General features: G+C 40.8%; 1 protein-coding gene across 4 annotated transcripts in view; it reads left to right on the forward strand.

The window, feature by feature from the left end:
- Positions 1-5,298: 5,298 nt before the first annotated feature.
- TRA2A (transformer 2 alpha homolog) overlaps positions 5,299-18,545 on the forward strand; it is a 29,062-nt gene continuing 15,815 nt past the window's right edge. For 2 of the 4 annotated variants that reach the window (XM_069088718.1, XM_069088721.1), the window contains exon 1: positions 5,300-5,524. In XM_069088718.1, the coding sequence (XP_068944819.1) occupies positions 5,489-5,524 (36 nt within the window). In that variant the 5' untranslated portion in view covers positions 5,300-5,488. Of the gene's footprint in view, positions 5,525-18,545 lie in introns of all 4 variants that reach the window. The other 2 variants (XM_069088719.1, XM_069088720.1) reach the window with 2 other exon arrangements.

The following is an 18,545-nucleotide window of genomic DNA, read 5'->3' on the forward strand; positions in this document are numbered from 1 at the left end:
CAACTTTGAAAGACTCTCGAATTGATTGATGGAACGACTAAACATGACAGATGAAGCAAGCTGCCCACTTCCTGGCAGAGAAGTGATAGAGGAAACACATAATTCTGGACATGGCCAATAAAGGAATTTGCTTGGCTTTTCTATGTATATTTCTTACAAGACTTTGCTCTTTCTTATTCTCTTTTTTTCAGTTGGGTAGAGTAACATAAAAGATAAAAGAGCTTATAGGAATAGGGTTTCCGATTCCTCCCCCCTTCCCCTCTCCTCTACCCAAACGTGAAGAGAACTGAAAGGAGGCCAAGCAGAATCACTGACTAGCATGACAACTTTGAAAGTTGCATATTGAATTTATCATATATTTAAAAAGGAAAGAAAGCTTTCCATAATGGGAACTCCCAGTTTGACTTAGTCCTTTCCTTTTGCTCTACAATGCTTATATTAATTTTATTTGGTATTTGCTAAGTTTAGAATGGGCAGCTAGGTGGTACATTGAATAGAGTGCATGGCCTGGAGTCAGGAAGACCGGAGGTTAAATTCAGTCTTAGATACTTACTAGCTGTGTGATCCTGGGCAAGTCACTTAATCCTGTTTGCCTCAGTTTTTCATCTGTAAAATGAGCTGGAGAAGGAAATGATGTAGAGAAAGGACATCAGAAAACTGCCAAAAAAGGGGTCTTGGAGTCTGACGTGACTGAAACAACTAAACAATAAAGAAGAAAAAGGGAAACAAAAAAGAGGGTGGGAGGGCAAAGAAGTCAAAGGTCTGAGGAGCTGGAAGGGCAAGATGGGTGGGGAGGGTAACATGACCCTAACTTGGCTAGGTAGGAAAGTTGGGGTCGAAAATTGCTACAATCCATTTTACTGAATTGTTTTGGTAAAAGAGAGTTTTATTGGAACTGAGGAGGAGGAGTATTTAAAAAAGAAAGACATACTGTTCTGGAAAGCAATTTTGATCCATGTTTGCCCTCAAAGTAACTAAATCGGGCATAAGAGGAGCTGATGGGGATGCCCTCTTCCCATCCAGGGGAGTAGGAGATGGAATAAGATCATTGCCAAGGCTTTTGGTATGCTGATGTCACCGGTTTGGGCTATCACCAGGCCTTGTCACAGCTGCTACCACCTCTCAGGTAACTGCTCTCTCCTGAACTTCCCTTTGGGGGCTTGGGTCATATTGACTCTTTGTTGCCTCTGTCCCAACTAACTCATAGCTTGTAAGCCCCTTATCACTCATTCAGTTCCATTCAACAAACATTATGATGTACTTACTAAGTACTTGGCCCCCTGCTAGACCCAGGAGCACAAAAACAGAGAAGAAACAATCTCTGTCCTCAAGGGATTTCTATCATTAAGACACCTTGATATAATTCACTCAAGAGAAAGATTTCCTTGTTACTTTGGTACAGCAATGCCTTCATTCCTGGAAGAGGCTGCTTAAATCAAACACAGGGTGTGTTGCTAACCTTTAGTTAAAAGAAACAGGTCTGTAGTGGGTTGAAAGAGGCTGTTATAGCTGATGGTCTTGAATTTTAAAAATTAATCAATCTGTAATAGTGTGAAAAGGGGGTTATGGGTAAGAAGTAGGGAGAATAGAGCCAACATTCACCTATCAGCCAGCGAGGCTAGGACAGCTTTCAGTGAGCTGTGAGTGGTTTCCTTATGGTTTCCAACAAGCTGACGACCTTCCCAATTCTTTAATCTTGCAATCCCAGATCATTTACATGAGCCCCACCTCTAGCCCTATCCTTGAGGCACATAGGTTATATTCAACAACTCCATTCAATGAAACATTCATCAAGAATGGAAGCTGTTCCAGGCACTGGATTAAGCCAAACAGTTCTGTCCTTGAGCCCTTTACCATCTTCTGGGGAGACACAGGACTAACTCAGACAAGACAGAATGGTCTCACACTGGCTTTTTGAGTCCAGCCCTGACCAAAGATTTCCTCCTCAATCTTGCTGACAAGTAGCCATCCAGTCTGGGGTTTCCAGCTCTGAGATTCTCTAATTCTGTATAGGTTGGACTTGCTGGTCTCTGGGGGAAAGTTTGTCTCTTCACCCCCTAGGGAGTGATGATCTATAGGAAGCAGATTGACCTTCCAGACCCTTATTCCTCCTTCTGACTCTCTCTGGGAGATTGAAGGCCAGCCTTTAATGACTGCCTGGGGCAGAAGCATGTGGCTGCTGCCTTTGTTTACTTTTATAGCCAAAGAAAAGCGGGATCCCGGTTTCTGTTTTTCTTTCTTTTACCAAGCACAGTTTAAAGACCTTAATTGAGACTTCCTAGGGCAGGCAGGGGCCACTTCAGAAAGGTGAGTTATCTTGGCCAAGCAACTTACAGCAGCTCCAAGGCCATATCCATAGACCTGGCAGGGGAGTTTTCGGACAATGGTACTCCTGACCACCTGGCTTCTAGTTTGAAAAGGAGATTTTTAAAGACTACATTCCGTTTTCCAGGTAGGGCAGATTCAAAGACTCTCAAATTTGGGGTTACCCTCCCCCCAGCCTCCCAGGAAATGCCCAAGAAATCAACCTTCTCTGACTAGAAAGCCTGATTCCTGCCTCCCAAGGCATAGAAGTCTCATTTCTTCTAATCAGGAAACAAACCTTCCTTGTCTGGGTCTCTCAGCTCCCATAGGCAAGCAATATGCAGATTTTTTCCCCTAAACTTCCTATCTCTCCTCTGTCCTCCCCAGCAACGAGCTGCTCACTACTCTAGCTCTTAAGTGCTTAATAAATGGTGAGGGAATTGGACTACATTTTGTCTTAACCCTTGCCTTACAATTACAGTGCTTTCTCTCTCTCTCCATATAGATGTATGTATATATGTGTATGGGGGGGGGGAGGTCTGTGGTGTGTGTAATATCACTGTGTGTATATATTAATTAACAGGCCTGCAGTCTGGTTGCAGGATCAGAAAAGGATTTTTTTTTTTTAAAGAACATTTTGGCAGATAACTGTAAAGAGAGAAGGTCATGGACGACGTTTGGAAGGAAGATCGAGCAGCTATGTGGTACCGTGGATAGAGCTCCTGTACTGCAGTGAGTAGGACCTGAGTTCAAATTTGACCTCAGACACTTGCAAAGTTATGTAACCCAGGGCAAGTCACTTAACCCCAATTGCCTAGAAAGAAAGAATTGAAATATGATTGCTTTGCTGCCATGTTGTTGTGGATAAGAGCCTGAACTTGAAGTCAGAGGACCTGTGCACAAATCCCTTCTGGGAGCCCAGTTTCCTCATCTCTGAATCAGAGCTAATGACCTCTGCAGTGCCTGACCTACAGAGTTTTAGTGAGGAAATCATTCTGTAAACCTTAATGTGCTCCAGAAACGTAAATGAACTTTTTTTTCCCGTGTGGTTGCGGCTGTTTCTTTCCTTCAGTTTACCCTGCCCCCTCCCGGGCCATCAGCTACTCGCTGGCATTTGAGAGATCAAATTCAAGGGTCTTTGTTGCCCTGTGTGGCCTTGACATTCTCAACAAGAACAGCAGAAAATCATCCTAAAACGCGATCTTCTTGGTGGTCTTGGACTCTGAAGAAGAAACCTCTTCATTTAAAACAAAAACAAATTCCTTGAGATTTTATGGAATAATGAGATCTCATGTGTAACAAGGACTCCTATTTATCTAGCAGCTGTAAGGTCTACCTACCCTCATTTCCAGGCATAGCCCTAAGTGCCTAAAGAAAGTATTATCTGTTTTACAGATAAAGTACGATATGGGATTCGCCTCGCAGCACACAGCTGGGAAATGGCGCTCTGCACAGGTTTGAGCCAAGGTCCCCAGGACCGAAGTTCAGACTCTGTCTCCTACGTGGGTCGCGCCGCCTCTGAATTAATCGGTTGGATATTCACATTTCCCAATACTGAGCGCTTACTCGGCAGCCTTGCCTCACTCAAAGGCCTCCACAATCAGCCTTTCCGCCCTTGTTTCATATTACTCCCTAACTTGGGAGGGGGCATTTTGAGAAGCTGAGTCCTAACGCTCTCAAAGCGGGAAAAGGGTTAGCACAGCTGCTTCTTCCTTTGCAGAAATGAGAAGCCTCGGTAAAAACGTACTTAGATGCAAGTTCTTTCTTTCCTTCCGCTCCCGCCCCCCAATTCCAGCTTGAACAAAATAAATAATAACGGGGCTCCTAGTCAGCTCTGACAGGGATCTTCAAATAACTTCTGCTCGCAAAGACGCTGCTGCTTTGAAGACCCGTCTTACACTGAACCAATCTGATTGTTTGGCCGCTTCGGTAAATCATTCAACTTCCTTCCCCACTCACCTCTTCTGTAAGATAAGGGGGTCTGGGCTAAAGCAAACTCCGGACTTTTCAGAACCTGCTCGTTACATCAACAATGCTTCCTAATTAGGTGACCCAGTGAGAGCGGCTTCTCTTATATGGAGATGATAGTACAGACGGCCGGAAGCCCCCTGGATTGTTGGGAGTGGAGGGCTCTACGAACGAGTTCTTAGTTAAGGTTTAGCTCGGTGGCATAGTGGTCGAGCGCTGGGCCTGGAGGCAGCAAGACTCGTCTCATAAATGCAAATCTGGCTTCAGACACATCCTAGCTCTGTGACCCTGGGCAAGTCAACTTCACCCTGTTTGCCTCAGTTTCCTTATCTGTAAAATGAACCGAAGAAGGAAACGACAAACGGTCCAGAATCTTCGCTAAGAAAGCCCTGAATAGGGTCACCGACAGTCAGACACCACTGAACAATGCTGCGGGGACGGTTTTTCTCTGCATTCCCAGGCTTACGCTGGGCACCTACAGCGCTTCTCTCCCCAGCGCTCTTGGGGATGCGGAGCAAGGCAAAACGCGTCCCGCTGCCGGGGGCACGGACGTAACACTGAGAAACCCGCCTGTATGGGATCGCCCAAAGCAGGAAGGCACCAAGTGCGTTCAGGGAGGACTGGGAAAGGCTGCAAGTCAGAACCAACAGAGGTGTGTTGAGTGACTGCGTGCCACGAGCCAGGCTCTAGCGGGATCGACCTTCCCTTTTCAGGGAGGAGGGGAGGGCCAAGTGCCGGAGGTCAGGCAGAAAGCCGACAGAGGCTTGCCCGGAGCAGGAACTCCGCCTTCCCTGGTCCCCAGCAGCGCCGCCAGTGGGCGGATCTGGGCGGGGCCTAGGGGCGGGGCCTACCTGGAGCGCTCTCGAGGCCCCGCCCTATTCGCACCTCCCCCTTCGGCCGTACAATGCCGGTCCGCACCGCGCATGCGCCCGGGGCGGGGAACGGTGTCCGGGCGGGGCCTCGCGACGCCGATCGCCAGACCCCGCCCCCCACGCGAAGCCTCCGCCCCCGCCCCTCCCTCGGCCACGCCCCTCGGCGCGCGCGGTGAGGCGAGCTGGAGGCCGCGGCGGCGCGGCGGTCGCCATTTTGCTTGAGTCTGGGAGCCATCGGGAGCGGAGCGGCCGTTACCGCCGCCCCCTGCCCTCGATCCGGTCCGGTGCGGCCCCGCGCCGAGCCCTGCCTCTCGTGGAGCCCCGGTGGGAAGAGCCCGGCCGACATGAGTGATGTCGAGGAAAACAACTTCGAGGGCAGAGTGAGTACAAAGCGGCGCGAGCCGGGCGGGCGCCCGGGCGGAGGAGGCCGAGGCCGCGGCCTGCACCGGGGGCGGGGGCGGGACGGCACCCCGGGGAGGGGGCCGAGGCGGAGAGGGGGGGGGGCAGCGGCTCGGTGTAGGCCCGGCCCGGCCCAGGATGCCCGAGGCCTACCGGGCCGGCGGGGCCCAGCGTGGGGGAGGCCGGGAGTGTGTTTGGGGGGGGGGGGGCCCCTCCCCCCCCCCCCCCCCCCCCCCCCGCCCCCCCCCCCCCCCCCCCCCCCCACCCCGGGCCTTTCCTTTGGAAACGGCCGCTGTCTCGTGGGGCGCGGGGGGCGGCGGAGGCGAGAGGCTGCGGGCACGGCCGGGCCCCCGGCTCGAGGCCCGGACCCGGGGCCGAGGAGGCGGCTCACAGCCGCGCGGCCGGGACGAGGCGGGCCGGGCCCAGATGGGGGCCCCAGGGCGGGGGGAGACCTTGGCCGGGGCTCGGGCGTTGGAGGGCCGCGGCCCGGGGCCCGCCCCGCGGAGCCCTCCCGTCCCTAAACAACGCTCGGCGTCCCCGGGCCCCTTCGGCCGAGAGCGGAGCGCGAGAAGCCGCGGCCCGGGGCCCCTGAGCAGGAAGCCGCGCTGTGTGTAGTTGAGGCCCTGCCGAGGCGGGACTCCGGGGGAAACTTGGGCAGAAGGCTGGTGGCGGCGGGAGCCCGGCCTCCGAGCAGCCCGCCCGAGTTAGGGGGGCCCGGCCCTGCAGCCGCCACTTGTGCGCAGCTCACCTTAGGTGGCCCAGGCCTTTCTCAGATTGGATTCCTCACGGTAGAATAAAATCCTTTTGGGGTGGGGGGAGGGGGGTAATGTTAGGTTATATGTTGGCCTCCTTTTGTTCTAAGAGAAGTTTGCAATTTTTTAGTGTGGGTCCTTATACCCACTCTTCAAACCCTCCCACCAGATCACTCCCCTTAACTTCTGTAACTAAAAAAACACTCAACACTCAGAATGTTTCATTTTACGCTTTGAAAATGAAAGAGCCTTAATAGTTCATCTCAAGAAGAGAAATCTTCCTCTCAATAAGGTAACCTGGGGGTATAATTTCTAGGCTTTTGTGAGAGAGCCTGAGATACTATATGTACCTTCCTATTTTAGCCTAGCTAAAAATGCTAGTAGTCATTGACAAGTTAAATATAATAGGAAAAAAAGTTTTTTGAGGTTTTTCATTTTCAGTATTACTGTTATTTGTAATCACAGAAAAATTTTTTTGTCACATTCAAGAAGTTGTACACATCTCTAATTTCAATGTGACAACAATAAGCTGAAAATTACCTTTTCAGAATTTGCATGCTATCCCTCCACAGGATTGTTGTGAGGATCAAATGAGATTCTGTCTAGGTACTTGGCAAAACTCCTGAACTCTTTAAAATGCCATATAAATGTGAGCTACTATTATATACCTTTATATACTTTTAGTGCATTGTTTTTGGTAGTTAACCTGCTAGGGTCTTTTGTTCTCTTTTATGGGAAGCAACAGCAGGGGTATTGTGGGCTAGTGAGCTGGCCTGGAAGCTAGCAAGACTTGGGTTTAATTGACCTGAGGCAAGTCACCAAGCTTCTCAGTGCTCTAGGACATCTCTCAAGACTTAAGTTGCTGAGGAGCCCAACCATTGGTTGAGGGAGTTTCCCCTAAAGTTCTCTAGGTCAGTGAAATCCACAAGTCCAGTTCCTGTTCTTATTCTTTAAAAGATAGATTTAAAATGCAAATCTGGTTTCTAGAAAAGTAAAACGAGCTTGGGAAGTATGACAGGTGAAGTAGAAGTAAACCAGAAAACTTTCAGTTTTGGCTATTTTTCTATTCATTAGACATCTTTTCACTAGCACTTCCTGTAAAATCCACAGACTTTTGCAACAGAGAGCCCTTTTAGTGGCAGATCACAAATTGGCACACTGAGGTTTGTCATATTGTGTAATGCAGTATAATTTGTTGCATCTGATTTGAGCTTGAATATTTCAAGAGGACAATATTTTCTGAAAGGGCAAGTGTGGTGGCTTTAGTATGATCAGTAATTCACATACACTGAAGGAATAAATCTTTGAAAGGTAAAAAAAAAAATGGGGAAGCATTGTATTTTTATGGTAACAAAAAGGATTGTGAAAAGCATTGGCAATATTTATTTTAACTATTGAGTTAAAAGTGTATTTGTCCTAGGAAGGTAAGAAAACAGATATTGAGCTTTCCTCCTTTAATTGACAAATGAGTTTCCTTTAAAAAAAAAAAGTAAAGTAGAATGCACTGTGGTTTCTTAGAGCCATTAAGACCAGTATGAAGAACATCTTAATGTTAAGTTTGCTTAATATAGTAGCTGGAATTTTCCCGTTAATAGGTGATTATGTTCTTTTCAGTTTGAAAAACCAGATGAAAGAAGCCCTTTAGGAAGGGGAATATGGTTGAGTGAAAATAGTTAAAAACTACATTATTTTATATGTTTATCTTTTGAAATAGTCAATTAACAATTGCATAAAATTGATTGAGCACCTGCTGCTTACTTTAAAGGTGCTATAGTAGATAGAAAAAATTTTAAATCTTAAGGAAACAGGACAGTTTTATAATCAAATACTAAATCAGATGAATAGAGTACAGAAAGAATTCAAGAAATGAAGAGATCTTAGAATTTAAGAGGTGAATGAGGATCCCAACAGATTATTTAAACGAGGACTGTCAAGCAGTGTATTTTCTGCACATTCTTAGTTGAAGCTACAAAAATAACTTTTCCCCAAGTAATGAGGGTTCAAATTTTTGTTATCAGCACTGGACAGCTCCTCTATAGTCTCACTGGAGACCTGCCTGAAGGCTCCTCTGTTTTTCTGTTCTATTCCCTACTACATGCTAAGTTCTGGGTGAACTGGAAGGGGGAGAGCTGCTGGACTGGAGGATTTCAAATGCAGCAAAGCTTTTTGTCCAGAGTGTGAAGCTCCTTCTTTAGACCTTTCCAAAACTTCTTTGAAAGGAGATGCTTGTTTGCCACTACTGTTGTTTATTGTTTGTCTTTTAGGAAAGGTGAAAAGTTCTTCCAGCTTTAAGTTTTTAGACTGGTTCCTAGATGTATGACAATTTTTCAAGTCCTAATATCTAGTCCAGTCCCCTTATTTTTATAGGAGCTGAGATCCAGAGAGATTGTGACTTGACTGAAGTAATTTAAAAAAATGCAACCTAAACAAATCCAGGTAGTGGCACATTTGCAAGCAGATTTCAGGTATTGGCATGAAGTGCAGTGCCCTTTCCATCATGCCATATCGCTTCTTTATAAGCTTCAAGTAGTTAGGGAAGGCTTTGCTTAGGAGATGGGGTTTGACCTGGGCTTTCTGTTGGGGGGGGGAGGTGTTGGTAGTATTTTGATAGTTGGAAAGTCAGGGAGAATGAATGTCAGGTTTCAGTAAAACGACCAAATTGAAATGAAGTGGTAATGCCGACAAGGTTATCTGTTCAAGGTGATGTGAGGTCATGGAGAGCTTTGAGTGACAGGCAAGCTGGGATGTTTGGACCCAATCCAATAGTAGGCAATTGAGAATCTTTTTGATCTCTGAAATTGAGAGTGAAAAGAATATAGCAAAAGTGAAAGGAGTGTAGCAAACAGTAGGCTGGTAGTGGTGTGCAGAATGGATTAAAGATTAAAGATAGGAAGGAACCTATTGCAGAAATTCAGGATTGAATTGATGATATGAGGGAAAGTGTGACTTAATAAGGAATTGGCAGTGGGAAAAGAGAGTTATGAGACTTTTCTAATAGTTCAGCAGCCATAATTATGACCTTAATAGAAATGAAGAAATCCAGGAGGTGAAATGGCCTGTTAGGGAGTCAAAAGTACTAGAGTTAGGAAGCTATGGATGTTAATTCGTACATTTAAATACAGATTATTAGTTGAAGTTGGGGGAAATTAGCCTTTTTAAAAAGCTAAATGTAACTAAAAAACTAAAATAAATAGTTGATTTTAGTTTAGTAAACTAATTTGCCTTTTTAAGAAACAGCTAGTCAAAAGGCCAAATTCAGTTTTTGCTTCTCCATCTTTATACCTATTTATTCTGGTGAATATTAGGAAATGAACTGGTTAGAAAAGTTTTGGATATTGTTTAAAGTGGATTGTAAGCCAAACCTAAATCCTTTGCTTCATCAGAGTTATACTTTTAGGGGACAGATAATCCATGTCCGTTTTTTCCTTTTACCAGTTTTTTTCTAGTAGAGTTAGAATGACTTAAAGAAAGTAAACGGGAAAACTAAGTCAAATTTTCTGCTAATAATTATCTTTAAGGTTTGGTGAGGGAAGAGGTTGATACTTTACATTTTATTAATACCTTTTATTTTTTTTTGTTTGTTTTTTTTGCTTTTTGCAGGGGGGAAGGCAGGGCTGTTGGGGTTAAGTGACTTGCCCAAGGTCACATAGCTAATAAGTGTTAAGTGTCTGAGGCCAAATTTGAACTCAGGTCCTCCTGATTCCAGGGCCGCTGCTCTATTCACTTCACCATCTACCTGCCCATATCCCTTTTTATTTCTTACACTGTAGTCATTTCCAAGTAGAAATAGTTATACCTTTTAAGATTCCCCAGCCTCTTGGAATCCCTAATACTTCAAAGTTCAGGTCTCACACCACTGCTACCTGAAATCTTTTTTCTGATCCCTCTAGCTGTAAGTTGTAATAAGTACAAAATTACATTGTACTTATTTTGCATATATATATTTATGGGCCTGTTTTATCTCTGTTTATTTTTGTCTTTGTATCCCCAGAGCCGGCACAGTGCCTTACTTTCATAGGCGCTTAATAAATGCTTATTGATTGAGAGCTAATGATTAGATGATAGTCATCTCTGAAGATGAGTTAATAATGCTCAAATGTCTCCTACCCCTAAAGCAAACCCAATTCATGATACCCAAATTGCACCTTGGAGGGATTTCAACAGACAGAGAGGTTTCAGAAGAGTTTATTTTAAGGCACAAAGGTGGAAAAAGGGATACATGTGAAATGAAATATTAGAAAGATAGGTGGGCACTAGGCTAAAGAAATTACTTGGAATATCAAATACTGTTTCCCACTGTCCATGGCTAGCTTTTACTCCTTCAGGCAACTCAGCCATCAAATAGATCAACTAAATGAGCAAAAATAGTTAAATTCACCTCTAGTTCTTAAAAAGAATTGATGGAAAATGAAGAATATTTTGTTTTCTTTCTTTGTTGCTTGAAGTGTTACAGGGTGATGTTCAGTCCTTTCCAGAGCACAAAAAAAGTACCAGCTACTCATTGTTTAAACTATTTTACAGTGTTTATCATCAATTGCTAATGTAATTTAAAAGTAATTTTTAAAAAGACTTGCGCTTTTAATTTCATGAAGCATACAAAAGCTAACCTTGCCTTAATACTTTCAACTTTGAAAAAAGTTTATTTTTTAGACAATAACTTTTAAAACTGGTGTTAGGAAATGACTTTTCCTCAGGTTAAGAAATCATTTGTGGAAAACTGCATTTGCTAATCTGCAAATCGGTTTGTTTGAGCTTATGTTTAGTTTACTTGTAGTCTCAAAATTGTAAATGCCATTATTTATGGCAGTTATGGATACCAGGATTTGTATAGGCTTTTGGTTGGGGGAAAGGTGTGGGTTGTTTTAATGTTCTCTCTCCATGCTTCCATTTTCTTGTAAACATACACTAATTGGAAACACATTAAAAGCTAGATTTTTTATTCCCTTATTAAGGCTTTGCCTCTTTTTAGTAAGATAACATGTTCGATTTTGGATAGGGCAGTAGTAAACAAGCTCAAATGGAGTGGATATGAGTCTCAGGTATTGATTGTAGATTTGCATTATTAGTCACAGATATATTTTTAACTGTTTTTATTTATGCCTGGAACTTTCGCTAAAATATGATTGAATAAAGAGTAAAGTCTAGGAACTTAGAAAAAAAGATGACTCCGGAGGGATGAGTACCCTCAGAGAAAAATGCAAAAGGAGCTATTTCTGGATGGTGGATGGTAGGGAGCCATTCTTTAAAGTGAAAGAAAATTAATTATTATAGGACAGTTGTGTAGTGCCCTTAGAACCCATTCATCCTTTCATCCCCACCCCTCCCCAATCAATCATACAATTTCCCAAAGCAATCCTGAGAATGTGAGAAAACATTTTGTTAGCAAATTTGTCCTAGCATCAAGTACATTTGCACTCCATTTCCTCTTTTAAAAAATGTTTAAACCCTCAGTTAAAACCCACTAAACTAGTGCCTCTTCAAGCTGGGTGTGTTAAGACTGATTTTCATCTTTTGGATTTCACATAATTAGCAGACCCCAAAGAGGATAACAGTGGGAACAAGGATATGCAGGTAGAGACCAGGCAACACCAGAAAAAAGTAGGGAGAGGGAGCACAATGAAGTGGAGTATAGGATTCTTCCTTTCCCATTTGATTTGATGATTGGAGTTTGTTTTGTCTGTAGGATGCTTAGTTTCCCTTATGTTTGCAGTTTTAGCATAAAACACTGAAATTAGAAAAGCAATGGTTCTGACCCCAGGCTCTGTAGGAACAGTTTCTGTGACCTTATGGTTTAGAATGTTCAGAGTCTAAACATAGAAATATGTTTAGAAGAGAAAACAATTGGAATGGGGAAACTTGAAAAGGTTCTAGAGCCTTTGGGCAGACACCTTAAAATCTTAGGACTTCCTAATGTTTCACCTTTTTAAAAATTACAGCCATTTCATCTCCACTAACCTTTTGAGAACTACAAAAGATGCTGTAGCTGCTAAGTTTGGAAAGCACTCAAGATTTTACCCTAGGGCTAGAACTTGTGTTGCCTAATTTAAGAGTAGTTATATTGGTGTAACTGACTCATGTTACAAGTACCAGTCCTAAAGTTGATACTTTGAAAAATGATACTGTTTTTATGACATCAGTCATCATTCTTTCACTCCTGTTTTCACAACTTGCTTCTTTTCAAACTCCAGAATATAAACCAACATACACAATCTTAATATGTGGGTAATCTCTTATTGGGAAATTTCACCCTAAAGTAAAATGTAGCATACAGCTCTAAGCTTAATGAAAGGAAATTCACATTTATAGAATCACAAGTTGAGAAGCTATTCTTTTAAAGACAAGTAAAAGCTAGGCATGGTTTCTCATTATTATAGTACCTGATACTTGGGCTGCAGAGACTGCCAGCTTTCTTGAAATCTGGAGTTCCAGGTTGCAGTGAGTTGTACAGTATTGTTTGATCTCATTAAGTATCACCAGTATAGGGAATCTGGAAAGCTAGGGCAGCCTGAGAAGGGGTGACCTGGCCCAGAGCTAAGTTCCCAACATTGGGCAGTGAAGTGACTCAAGTACTTCCACTCTGAGTGAGTTAGACCCAGCCCTCAAAAAATTTTGGTTTTGTTTTTTTAATAAAGTAAGTAAAGATGCATTTGTCATTTGGAATATCTTCTATTAAAATAAAACTGTTAAGCATATTCTGATTCTTCTCCAAAAATTGAATGGAAAGAAGATGGCACTTTTAAATCCGAAGAGTGGCAAAGAAAATGTTCTTTGGAAGGGACTCTTTTCTAGTAGGTCCTGTTTTAAAAAAAAAAACAAAATAGAACCTTTAATAAGGGATCCTAGAAGTGGGGCAAAGAACTTGTCAGTTTATAAGCTAAGGGATTTAAAAGAACATTAATTGGGATAGAGGCAAATATCCTGTCTTTTCTGGACTGGGAGAAAGCTCAGCTGTTCTGTCTCTTTAGATTGTTAAAGGCAGTCAGAGACCTTCGGGTGGAAAAATCTTTCAGGTGTCTCTGGTATTTCTGTTTTTTGAGAGATATTTGGAGCATCTTATTAGAACATTTAAAAAAAAACCATCATCAATGAAATTTTTTTGGCATTCCTAAGTGGTTTTGTAATCAACTTCTTAGTACATATCTGTGCCTATAAGTAACATTCCTGTAGATTTGAATTCCAATTAATTTTATTGCTGACCCTGGACACCTGATAAAAAATTAGGGACAGTATTCACTTGACCATCTAATTTGGGGGGCACCTATTTCAGCTGGAAAGCATATTTTTAATGTTTAAAAATAAAACGTTTTTAATGTTTTTAATGTTAATTAAAAAATTAACATTTTCAGTGTTTATCTAATTGATATTAGACAATATCAATCAAGCATTTATTAAAGTGACTTCTTGAGGATGTAGTTCTTTAAGAGCAAGCAAAAACTGCTACCCTTGGATATTTTAAATGCTAGTCTAATTTGGAAGCAGGGGGTAGGAAGGCCCTTCTAGTTTTTTTATTCAGTTTTTTATTCACTATTAACATTCTGAATCTTGGTGTCTTAGGAAAAAGATTTCAAATTCAAATGAATTTTCATCTGTAGGCTGAGTTTAGAATGATGATTATCACTAGTTTTTTATAGAAGGCTTACTGTGGTCCAATTGTTTATGCATATTTAGTGAAAATAGCACCTAAAACTTCACAGCTTTTCATTATTCAGAACAGCTTAATCTAGTATTAACTAAATTAAACCCATTTATTTATATTAAACAGTAACAAATTTGTACTTGAAGGAAAATGTTTAAATATGTTTTATAAAAAGTTCTTATATTGTGTAAGATAAAAATGCTTACTGCACCTTGTTATTGCTTAAGTTTTTCTGGAGACGAGTGACAAAATATTGTTTCATTTGGCACATGAGTTTTGTTTTTTTCTTTTTAATAAGCTTGATTATGGCAGTGTCTTTTCTAGATTTGTTGCAGCAGCATTTAAGTACCATTGTCCATGGTACCATATGAAAATAATCATTACATAGACTTTGTTCTCTCTAGAAGTTTATGGTTTGTGTTAGAAAGGGTATAGACAACTAGATGATAAAGTTACTGTGTCTGCCCTGGGATGGATGAGGAACAGTCATGAAAGCTCTGAATTCAAGTAGGAAATAGGAAAGATGAAGGCAAGGTGTTCATATGACCAGTCTAGGAAAACTCAGAGCCTTTTGCAAGAAGCATTTGGAATAGTTGGAGAAGACAACTTAATGAGTCCTAGCAGCTAGGAAGGCCATTTCTAATCAATAGTATAGTTTAGGAGGGTGATTTCTTAACTGAACATAATAACATAGTAGGGGTGGCTAGGTGGCACAGTGAACAGAGCACTGGCCCTGGAGTCAGGAGGACCTGAATTCAAATCCAGCCTCAGACACTTAACACTTACTAGCAGTGTGACCTTGGGCAAGTCAGTTAAGCCTAATTGCCATGCCTTCCCCCTCTCCCAAAAGCAAAAAAAAGAAAAAGAAAGAAAGAAATGAACAGGAGTAAGGAGTGTGCTGGGATGTGAAGTTTAGGAAGATGAAGTAGCCTGAACAAGTTGATAAGGATTTTTTTTAAACTGCCAGACTACAATATCTGCCCAAACTGTCATAAATTTCTGTGTGAAATTATTATCTGATAAAAAGCTGAGTAGTCACCATTGCTTTTTTTCTAGTGAACTTTTAATATGAAAAATAGGGTTTAAAACATTTTATTGTGTCACTAAGTTTGGTTAAATCATTGGTTTAAGTGAAGCAATCCTGGTGGGGAAAAAAATGGATAGCTTTCCAGTTCGTAAATAACTTCTGCAAGTTTAAGATAGAAATGACTAGGATGAGATACCGAATACAGGCAGTGGCCTAAGGTTCAGAAGCACGTTCATTCAGTCACTGCATTGTTTATCCTGTAAGGGAAAAGAAAAAAATACCTCACACAAATCGTAAGAATGAAATAATCAGAAATTGTTTTAACTTCAAATTCTGTATATTTAGCTTCAAGTATTGCAACATATTTGTTCAATACAGAACAATTTAATCAAGTTTTCTTTAAGATTTCTGTTGATCCAGTGTTGGTGTGAAATTGGGATCATAAAATATGTTTTGTTTATACATACATATATATGCACATACATGTATACATATGTATAATAAAATATGTATACTCTTTAATATTGAGACCTTTATACTCTTAAATATTGAGAAACGCCCCCCTCTCCCATCAAAGAATTTTTGTTTTATGAGGGCTATATCCAGTTTTGTGCTGATAGATGTTTAAGAACTGACTTTCCAAAGACATCACACACTTTTAAATTTAATCCTCACTTATTAACATTTTCTCTGCCACTTAAGTCTAGACAATGAACAAAACAATAAATCAAGGCTTAATTTGCTGGTTTCCAAGGTGTAAATGCTCACACTGAATGTTTAACAACCAGCCAATAAGAACTGACTCCAGCACACCCCTGGATATCTATTGATATTTGCCATTATTAGAAATTAAAATGTCTTAGCATTGTGCTAAAAAATAGTTTTGACCTCACAGACCCTGAAGCTATCAGAGGGACCTTCACAGGTCTCAAGACCACACTTTGAGAACCATTGGCATATAGCACAAACCAGCAGTACTGCAGAAGATGGTTTAAGGCACACATTTTTAATACCTGGAACATATCCTTAACATAGGACAGACTAATAGCATTACAAAGCTAATTTTATGTTGAGGAATCTGATTTATAAGAAAGTATATCAGAAAACAAAGACACTTTTATTTACACGAGCATAGTTAATTTATCAACTTTTGAGACTTCAGTCCAAAGAGGTGTGTTTACAAAGTATGGCCATTATGTTTTGAGGGGGTAGAAGTTGGGGAGATCATTCACATAGGGAATTCTGGTGTGGAAACTCCCTCTACTAATTGTCTAATTAACCTGTAAATTATAGTCATTGAATATTGCCAAGGAGTCACTGAGAAGCTGTTACCTGTTCTTGGTCATCACTTGAATCCCTCAGCTCTTTCCAACTCATAGGCCAGCCCTCTGTCCCTCACACCATGCTGTGGCTCCATAGTCCATTTCAAATGCTTGCTGTATTGCCACTTTGGTGAATGAAATTGTACCCATGTTTGCTTCATGGTTATGAGAACTAGAGTAGGGGATGTGAAACAAGGTGGAAGATTTGTTGTAATAAGTAATTAAAAGAGAAGTAGAAGTAGAAAACCTAAATTCAGGTTTTTATTTTCTTCATTCAGAGTGTGATAACTACCTTTAGGCAATTGTAATAGATGCTGATGGATTTATTACTTTCAAATCAGGACCTTGGGGTTCTGATTACAACATTGTTCTAAATTTATTATGGACTTTTAGTTGATTTTCCCTCTGATTTTCAAGTTAAATCAGAAGAAAAACTTGAAAGAAAAATAAAGACAGCTTCATAAAAGGAAGACATACTTGACTCACATAATAGAGACATATTACTGATGATCGCCTTCCTTACATGAAATCATGCCTCAAGTGCCTATAGAATTCTTATTAAATTGGAGTGATTAGCAGCCATCTTCAAATCTTAACATAGACTAGAAAAACCAAATTGTCATTTAATGATAAAATTCTTCCTTTCCCATCTCATATTAATTGAGAAGTACTATGTGCTCTCTGAATAAGAAGGCTAAAACTATTTAAGTTAACTTCATTTTTTTTTCTTTTATAAGAACTTCATTTCAGAGGTAGGTATATGGGTCCGAATCATTAAACCAGGAGGATGCAGATGCCTTTGATTTTAGATATATGTTCTGAATAACATTTTTAAAAATCACCTCTAAACAGAAGACTGATATGCCTTTAAAAAGGATTGTGCATTTCACAAAAGGACATTCTATAGGATTATTTTAAATAAACTTCTAGAGCAGTTTAAATCACTTATTTTTGCAAAGTTTGGATATATACATACTTTTGAAATATGTCCACTCTGAATCAAAGCTAGTAAAGAGTATTATGAAGTTGTCTGCTTATCTACACACATACTTAGCGCTGACAATTTTCAAAATTGAGTTTTCAGTAAAGAATTAGAAATTCCTTGTCTTTTCCCCTTGTTTTTGCAGTTTGCTTGTTTGCTATAACAAAAATTATTTTGTGTCAGTATAAACTGTTTTTAGTATGTTAAGTGTATTAATTTAATAAAGTTAGGAGAAGTTGAAGTGTAAGGCAGTAATTAGTTTTTGGACCATTTTGAATCTTTGCATACATCCTATGATGTATGTGTGTGAGCTCAGATAGGCATGTACAAATGGTGGTGGTAGGTAGGTACATGCTCTGTGATGATGCTTTGCTTTAAAAATTGGTCTCAACCCAATTTAGTGTTTTTCAGAGCAGTGACAATTGGGGACTTCTAGGGTTAGCCAGGAATTTTGTTAGAAAGTTTGAACCTCTTTGAGTCTTTGCATGTATTTTGTAAAGTGTGGCTTTGGATAGGTCCAGTGCAAGTAGTGATAGTAGCAGGACTCCTACTCCTCTCTTATCATGTGTGGATCTGGAGGGGCGCATGCAAACAATTCTGACCAGGATGTTTTGCTTTAAAAGCTGTTTAATCTTATGACTGGGCATAGTGAAAGCTTACTAACAGGTTATTAAGTCTCTTGAAATATTGAAGTAGTAGAAACCTATCAGGGACACACCAAAAATCTATTTAATATTTATGAGTCCCATATTCTAATTATTAGCCTATAGTTATTGACTTATATACACCTTTTAAGGTTCAGGGAAATTCCAGATAAAGGTTAGGGATGAAATCTGAAAGGGGAGGAGGGTGACTTGAGTATGGTAAAAGCATTTAGAATTATCCAGTAAATTCTGATGTTAAAATTTAGATTCTTAAACAATTTTAAAGACTTAAAAATTGTTTTTATAAAATAGTTATTTGCACTTTACCTGCTGGCTTCTCCATTTGGTAGATAACATTCTGAACTCCAGCAGAGTTTTATAATCCCCACGTGCTTAAATATACTAAATGTTCTTTTTCCATTAAGGTTAATGTTCGTGAAGAAATTGAAGAGTTTTTTCCAAGAATGTGGAAGATAAATCAAGATAAAAGAAGGCTAATGAAAAGTATTAAAGATCAGAAAATTAAAATTGAATGGGGGAAAAAATTGAACAGAAGATTGGTCAGATAGAAGCACTTGAATTTTTTTTAAGGCTATTATGAATTGTTTGAATTGGGGAAGAATACACGAAGTATGAAAA

Source organism: Petaurus breviceps, unplaced genomic scaffold (genome assembly GCF_028583685.1).
Source record: "Petaurus breviceps papuanus isolate PSGF00001 unplaced genomic scaffold, PetGlider_PUasm1.0 185, whole genome shotgun sequence".
In the NCBI taxonomy this organism is placed as follows: Eukaryota; Metazoa; Chordata; class Mammalia; order Diprotodontia; family Petauridae; genus Petaurus; species Petaurus breviceps.